The sequence below is a fragment of the Protomyctophum parallelum genome, assembly GCF_964188405.1.
Source record: "Protomyctophum parallelum genome assembly, chromosome: 6".
NCBI lineage: Eukaryota > Metazoa > Chordata > Actinopteri > Myctophiformes > Myctophidae > Protomyctophum > Protomyctophum parallelum.
In genome coordinates, this window is record NC_139701.1 from 42,880,733 (window position 1) to 42,889,696 (window position 8,964).

The 8,964-nt window shown below is 40.5% G+C and overlaps 1 protein-coding gene across 1 annotated transcript in view; it reads left to right on the forward strand.

Moving 5' to 3' along the window:
- The window catches only part of LOC310859997 (uncharacterized protein), a gene marked incomplete at both ends in the record, with an annotated part of 187,108 nt that extends 178,875 nt beyond the window's left edge, over positions 1 to 8,233 (forward strand). Inside the window, 2 exons of the mRNA XM_083766761.1 lie at positions 7,573 to 7,709; positions 8,186 to 8,233. Of these exons, the coding sequence (XP_083622887.1) occupies positions 7,573 to 7,709; positions 8,186 to 8,233 (185 nt within the window). The remainder of the gene's footprint in view (positions 1 to 7,572; positions 7,710 to 8,185) is intronic.
- Between the last annotated feature and the right edge of the window lie 731 nt (positions 8,234 to 8,964).

Below are 8,964 nucleotides of genomic sequence, written 5' to 3' on the forward strand. Positions count from 1 at the left end.
GCTAAATGTCATATCGTGGTCCATGGCTCATGACAAATACATAATGGGCCTTGATATGAAAACGGTCGGGCATTAGAGGTTAATGATTAATCTGGAACAAATTGCAACAGAAACTCTTTCATTTTGTTCATATATGTTAGCAGTGTTGGGCAGTTACTAGTTACATATTACTGTAATATTATTACTTTTTCCAGTAACGAGTAAAGCAAGGCAATACCCAACACTGTATATAACATAAGTCCTAAGAAATCCCAGTGGTGAAATAGGTTTTGTCACAATGTCCCATTGACAGCCATGTTAAACAATGATTTTGATTTAAGCAAGTTTTATTGTCTAATTTCCACACAAAATGTTCTGTCCGCAATCAATCAGAAACTGTGTTGGATGCAGTACAGTGCTCATGGTCACACCCATGTGAAGTGAAGGGTGCTCTTGTCATCGTACACATTTTCGTCATAGGCCTATTTGGCAGACATTTGACCTAATTTCTCCTTTATTGTCAATGGCAAATATGAGACGTGTGGGGACAAGATGTATGTCATATTTGGCGGACATTTGATGTGTGGGGACAAAAACTGTATATAGGAGGGGCTAGCGTCCCTCAAAAAATGGAAAAGAAGAACACAGTATGCAGTCGTTTTTCATGTTCATTTCACATGCATTATGTGAAATACTGTATGATGATGATCATCATCATCATCATGAGATCCTTTTGTTTTTGAGGCCTATGTCCAGCTTTGAGCGCGTTTGTGCAAACACAAACTCTGTCCTAAAGCAAACATTAAATGCCATTGGCAATGAATGGACAATGTTTGTAAACACAAACATTGAAGACGAAGGTGAGGACACAAATTCTGATTGGCCGGAATGAGATGATGTATGATGATGTACGATGATAAGAGCGTCCCTCACTTCACACAGGTGTGATTTTTGAGGGGCGCTAGCCACTCCTATAGGGGTTTATATGTTTGTCTTTAGTTCAATGTTAACTGCCATTGACAATGAAGGAGGTCTAATGTTTGTCTTTACTTGCGCAAGCAGAGCGTGCAAGTAATGTTTTTTGTTCGGTGCTCCGATGAGTATGTCCGTGGCTGCGTGTAACGTAATGATTAATTTGTGCTTGATATGGCATTGGTTTCAGATTACATACATGTATACATAGGGGCATTAGCCATTACCTTTAATCCTCCCTGTAATGACGATTTCCTGTATTAGCAGGGAGCTGTCAGTGGGCTGAGTAAGAGGCTCCTTGAGGAGGTCTTATAGTTTAGACTGAGGATCTGTATCTTGCCTTCGGCGTTGGAAGTACCTCCTTTCTATATTGCTTTTAGTATATTATTACTTGCGCAAGCAGAGCGCGCAAGTAATAGTTTTCGTCCATGTCGCCGTTTGATGCGTATGTGCCGTGCCAGCGTATGACGTAATGACTACTTGTGCTTGATATGGCAGTGGTGTCAGATTACATATAACTACTTACATGTACACATACATGTATGCATAGGGGCATTTCCTTTAATCATCCCGACACTAAAACATATCGTCATTACTTCACCATCAAAAAACAATTACACCCTGGCATTGGGTCCTTTAATCCACATCTTTATTACATCATCATTGAGAGCTACTTAGCTACGAAAGCCATCTCTTATCATACTTAACAACACTACTTTTTTACCTCCAAAAACTAGGTACGTAGCAAATAGCTAAACCTAATAATTCAATATTTGACAGTTTGTAGCGGTCGACAGTACTTGCGGGCTCTGCTTGCGCACTAGTAGGCCATTACTTGTGTGCAACAAGCAAGTAGGCACTCAACAGAGTGCGGTTCTAGTTATATTGTATTATTGATCTTCTTTCTACTGCTTCTCCTTCTGAATTGGCACACTTCTTGGTCTCGCACGGTCTGACTCTTCTGAGCCAAACTTTATAAGGTGACGTGATGTCGTGGCCTGACGTCACGCCACCGTTTCCGTGACAACACACCCGGCACTGAAACATATCATTATTACGTCACCATCGAGAGCCAGTTATACCCTGGCATTGGTACATATCTTCATTACGTCATACGCAGCTACAGACATATGCATCAAACGACCCAAGTAACCACAGTACACTGATAATCAATTTACAGATTACATATACATACTGTATAAATACATAGAGGCATTTCCTTTAATCCACCCGACACTGAAACTGTATCTTTATTACATCACCATTGACAGCTATTGAGTTATACAATGGCATTGGTATACATATATTTTTTTGTGCTTGATATGGCATTGGTTTCAGATTACATAATATACTGTAAGTTGTATATATGTATATGTAATTTGTAAATTGAAAAGTAGTATACTGTGGTTACTTTGATCGTTTTATGCGTATGCCGTGGCTGCGTATGACGTAAAGAGTTAGAGACACCTATTACTTAGACCATTAGTATTGATATCATATCACTATAATCCAAAATTAAGTAAAATTAAAGCAAGGTTATTGAAGGTTTAAAATAAATAATAATATTATACTATAACATATATATTTTGTCATCTGATATCCATGTTTTATGTTTAAGTGGATCCAGGACACTTCTAAACTGATGGGACTGTATTTATTTTATAGATAGAAGCTTTTACCCTAGGCTACTTCAAAATATATATATTTTTACCTCCAATGACTAGGTACGTAGCACATAGCTAAAACTAGGGATGCACCGAAAGGGAAATTCTTGGCCGAAACCGAATACCGAATATAGGAAACAGTTGGCCGAAAACCGAATACCGGATATCCGAATATGATTAATATTATACATCTTTTTTCCTACCATTGCTGTCATGGCCCTACCTTAAAGCTACCTGATTTATGGCAAAATAAATGGTTATGGCCTAACTTAACTTAAATAATAATCACTATTATGGGTCCATAAAACATTTATTCAGCCCTTTTGAATGCATTAATTGCAAACACTATTCGGTGATATATTTTCTGCCTATTTGGGCCGAAACCGAATAGGCCGAAAATGCATTTTTAGCCATTTTCTGCCGAATATTTTCTGCGGCCGAATATTCGGTGCATCACTAGCTAAAACCTAATAATTCAATATTGAAACCAATATTTCACAGAGAGGATGAGATTTGAAAGTTCACAGCGGTCGACAGTCTGCAGTTCTAGTTAGTTATTTTTTTGTTTTAAAGACGCCATTGACAATGAAGGGAAAATGTACGTCATCTTGTCCCTAACACAAACATTAAATCCCATTAACAACTAGAACTGTACTCTGTTGAGTGCCTACTTGTTTGTTGGCATGTTGCACACAAGTACTAGTGTGCAAGCAGAGCGTGCAAGTACTGTCGACCGCTACAAACTGTCAAAACTCAGCTTCTATGTGAAAGAACGTTTGAAATATTGAATTATTAGACTGAGCTATTTGCTACGTACCTACCATCAGTGTCGGGTGGATTAAAGGAAATGCCTCTATGTATATGTATATGTAATTTATTTGTAAGTTGATTAGCGGTATACTGCGGTTACTTTGCGTATGCCCCGTTTGATGCGTATGTATCGCAGCAGCATAATAATGACGTCAGGGTAAGGAGAGAGTTAATGCGGTTGCACACTGGATGCATTTTTCGGAAAAAAACTATGGAGAAACGTCGCTAGAAATCCGAAAAACGCGCTTGGTTTTCAAGTTTTTATATAACTGAGGTCTGGAATCTGGATGAGGAGCTGAGCTGTGTGAGCAAGGGTCTGATCCTTAAACTCATGTTATAGACCAGGGATAGGCAACTTTGACCATGGAGAGGGCCACTACAGTTCCACACTAACTCCAGAGGGCCGCATTGCATATTACTGTCTTTGTACATCAGCTATTCTTTCTATGACACTGTCATAGAAAAAATAGCGTTATGTGAACTTTATAATAACTAAATACAAATACATGTGACATAAAAGAAGACAATAGCATTTGAATAGTAGGCCTACTCATTAACCTACAAATTTAGACCAAGTAATAAAAAGCGGGTAATGTGTGCATGTTTGAAATTGTAACAGCTGAAATCAATAATACATCAGTATTCTGTGAATGTATTAAGTGAATGTGGGGGCCCCCGGGCCGCCAGTTGTCCATTTTATAGACTATTATATAGAGTGAAAACCTACAGGATCGAGTCGCAGCTGCAGTGTGTGCCGACTGTCCAGGACAATACCGCGGTTGACCATTGCAACCCAAGCAGTGTATTCAAAGTTCAAACATTTCCAAGGGGGCAGGTCTGGGCAGGTTTTTAATTGGGCAGTCAGAACTCTGCCTGATGATCTTACGCCTGGTTTCATTAATTTAGTCTGTGTGTTTGTTTGTGGAGCTGCCTTTCAGATCAGACACTCAGCCAAGGGAGTGTCATTTTGGTCATTTGGGAGCGGAGCTGCTGAGATGAAGATGCCCGAGGCTTCACACTTGTTTTTCCCTCAGCCACTTTAACCTGCTAACAACAATCCTAATCCCTCCAGTCTGCCATATTTTACTTCTCACACCTCAGGCACTTTAACCTGATAACAACAATCCTAATCCCTCCAGTCTGCCATATTTTACTTCTCACACCTCAGCCACTTTAACTAGATAACAAGATGTCGCCACATGACGTTGCGTTAAAAGTGGTCTAAACAAACATTACCATGCAGGCAAAAAGTGCTCTAAAAACATTAAAAGTCCATAGACTGCCCTGTAAGTCCGAAAGCCAACAAGAATATATTATAAGCTCACAAACGCATGATCACATCGTGACACGTTGTGACCTTGGGACATTACGTATAGATCAGCTATTTGTGAATGGCCAAAATATGAATCTGGGCATGCGTGTTCAAACTGTTCCCGTTTTGATGCAGACCCCTCAAGTGGACCCCTGGTAGTCCCGGGACCCTACTTTGAGAACCACTGTATTTAGACTTGATAGGTCTGTCTGTCTGTCTGTCTGTCTGTCTGTCTGTCTGTCTGTCCGGCCGACTGCCTGTGTCTGCCTGCCTGGCAGCCTGCGTGTGTGCGTGTGTGCGTGTGTATGTGCACAGCTCACACATAACTTTGCATCCACACCCGTAGTAATTGAGGGGCCGGCAGAGGGGCTCAGGCGTAGAGTGTGCACGTGTCCGCTTGGGAACCGGAACGTTCCCTGTTCGATCCCGGGCTCCGTGTGTGAATGGGTGAATGAAAAGCACAATCCACGTAAAGCACATTGGATAAAGGTGTTAAATGTACCATTTCCCATGTTTTATGTATTGAATCAGCCTCAAGGCATATACCAGACTTTACGTTTGGACCTACACAACTGTTACTCAGTCATGAGACGCGCGTCCATGTCAAGGGTTCTCGCAACTGGCAAAATTGGCCACGCACATTTTCATCAAACCACGTCTTTTTGCTGTTACTGTAGCTACTCATATAGATGTTGTCCAAAACTCACACAAATCAGTACACTTGTACACTTATCATGTGATAAACATGTATCGTTCAGCGTTTTCATATTCTATTCCAGTTGGTTCATACAGTGACATTTCATAGGCCTCTACTAAACCGGTTGCATAGCTTTGGTCTGACGTCCTAACAGTCCAACGACAGTCCTGAAACCTTTATACCCTATAGGGATGGCAGAGCCACGGGTGTGTCTTAGCTGGCCACGCGTGGGTCTTAACCGGCCACGTACAGTAGGCTATGTGTTTTAACCAACCAGATATGTCAGAGCCACAGGTGAGTCTTAACCAGCCATGTATGTGTCTTAAACAGCCACGCATGTCAGGGTCGGACAATTGATTGTCAACTGTTTTCATCCCAAGGACCCCCAAAATGATATACAGTATTTTTGCCGCCATCTGAAAAGGTTTTGTGCCATGCAGGGACGCCCAGAAGAGAAGATTAATGTTAAATTATTTCCATATTATTCCAAATGTATTTCTAAATGATTAGGATGCCAGGTCAAATAATACGCTATCAGACGCATGCACACACACACGCACAATGATAGTTAATGTGTGGTGTTGGCTAGAGCTGCAGGATATGGACATATCTGTATTTTTGCCAATATTGCAATATCAATAAGATATACGATATTATTTACCACAAATGTGCTGACCTCATCACATTTGTGATGACGGCTATGGCCAATTTTAGGCCAAGGAGTGTTTTTCGTGCAAAATGAATGCTTGGAATGGATTCAGAATCATGAAAACCCCCTAGTTTGACATGTCACATGCTACTTAAAGCATGATGATGCTGTGGTATACACAAATAAATCACTTTTTCTCTCGATGTTTCCGGCAGAGCAGACCTCTCATTCTGTGGACCTTAATGACCAAATTAATAGAAAAATCACAAATAAAAAGTATGTCATGACATCACAGGTCCTCTCAAATTTTGGGTGACTATTGGACTCCTAATGTGCCATAGTGTCATAATAAAATACTTATTCTGGAAAACCACATTCAGTATAAGTGCATGGGTGTTATGATCAAAATTAGAACAGTTTAATGGCGTGTAAAACAGAAAATCTAAAACAGTCCCACAGACAAGACCAAGTCTTTGCTGCGGACACATTTGTCGGTGTACGGTCATGTTGGTGACCCCTGATAACGATATATTGTGCAGCCTTAGTATAGGCCCCTGCTCTGATGGGTGTTGTGGTGTGAAAGATTACGTAATGCCATTGGGTGGGCACACGGGAGACACAGCACTCGTGGGTCTTGGTAAAAGATTACGCATAGTGGCACGGAGGGGTGGGGGGTGGGTGGGTGGGCACAGCGCTACATGTGTATAAAATGTATAACAGCTGGGCCGCGGGTTTAGACAGGGGGAGGGGTGGGCGCTAAGACAGTCATGAGGGCTTCTCTAGACACACACCTGCTTTCATGCGTGTCCTTGATGTTGTTCTCTGGGTTCTCTCCTTTGTCTTCCTCCTCCTCTTGTGACTTACAGGTATATGGGATGGGACCACAATCATTATTATGCTTATTATCTCACGCATATCTTGGGAGATTTCAATTTAATTCAGCATTTGTTGAGCTGCAAATTGTTGACGATTGTAAGAATTTGTTGAAAACGTATTTGTTTCGTATGCATTTTAGCCTATGAAATGTCTACCTGACGTATTTGTGCAGGTCAATGTTTCACTTTTCTTCTTCTTGTAATATTGCTCTTGTGTTTTAATTTGATTGTTTAAGCTGCTTTATAAATAAAATGTACTACTTACTTACGAATTGAGTACCACTTAAATCCTCTATACTTACTTAATCCTCTTACTTAATAAAAAAAAGTTGCTACACTCTAATTTCACTGTACGCAAATCAATTTGACAAAATCACAGATCTACAAGCTCAAAATGCATTGCGTTGCAACGCATTGTGAGCTTGTAGACCCCCCCCCCCCCCAGAATAGGGACGCTGGGGGTTTAAGTGCTTAACAAAAAGTGACAGTTTAAATCTTAAGCATATTCCGATTATCGTGATAATAGTATCGTTAAATCGCAATTATTATAATTTATTTGCCACAACAACCGTGACATGTAATGTTTAATCTTCCTAATCGTCCCATCGCTATAGTTACAGGCACAGTTTCATCTCAACACAATGTACAAGCCTGGGGACTTTGTCCTGGGCGGAATGTTTCCCATCCACAACATCCCCGTGTTCCCCGAGCTGTCTTTCACCTCCCAGCCACAGGACCCTGTGTGCTACGGGTGAGTATCACCACCGGTGGAAAACAGTGTTGTTTTCGGCAGTACATTTTGATTTTAGTTTTAGTCATAGTCTCTTGAATAGTTTTTATTTACTTTTAGTCACATTTTAGTCACCTGTAGTGGGCCGATTCATACTCCTATTTTACCGCTGTTTTGGCGCTGTAGTGCCGAAATGATTTCGGCTTGTCAGAAAATTTCAGTAGCACCGAAGAGCCGACTTTAGGACGGTACCCGCCCCCCCGAACCTCAAATGACGTCACATTGTAGGCTCTACAGCGCCGAACCGACTTTTATTCGGCTCTAAAATAGGAGTATGAATCGGCCCTTAGTCTAGTTTTAGTCGACTAAATGTCATGAGATTTCAGTCGACTAAATCTAGACCTACAGTTGATTTAGTCGAACAAAATGCATTTTGGTGGGCCTTGATGCAGCCGTAATGACAACGCATTGTGAGCTTGTGGATCTGCTATTTTCAGCATGCAGCCGAGTGTAAAATGGCGTATACTGGATCTCTTGTCCACTAGTATTCCCTTCCTAACATTTTAGTCTAGTTTTTATTTGTTGACGAAATTGTCAGTAGCGTATGTATTAACTTAGACTTTGTTTTAGTCATCATAGCTTAGTTTTAATTTAGTTTCCATTTAGTTTTCGTCAGTGAAAAAAGGTAGTCGACGAACATTTTTCGTCTTGGTTTTAGTCGACAAAAACAACACTGGTGGAAAGTAAGGTATTTAGATGGTTTTCCATCTCGCCACGGTTTAGTGCATGTTAGTTTACTTCACCTGTATTTAAATTGCATTGAATTGAGAGAGAGATGATAGTTGTTTAGAGTTTACACTAGATGAAGTAGGAATGCTAAAGTTTAGTAGCGAAGTACCGAAACAATGTAATTCATTAGTAACAATATCCTGAAATATCATTGGTACTATCATTAGAATTCACATACTCACCTTTCTTTATCATTACCTAGCTGACCATTAAATTGCAGGAAATAACTTTGGAAATGAACTATATCAACCGTGGGTTGACACTATACTGATGAAGACAGCATGTTGGCATAACGATGAAGACAATGGCCGCGTTTATAAGAAGGGTGATCATTCCGAATAAATACTTCTGAATAAAATACTTCGGAAGTAAGGTTTTTTGCTGGTAGAGAGCCATGCCAAACGGTATGGCTACATAGAATTGCTAAATACAACGCACATAAAGTGCTTAGTAGTGATACAATTGATTATTTGCATTTCAAAACGAT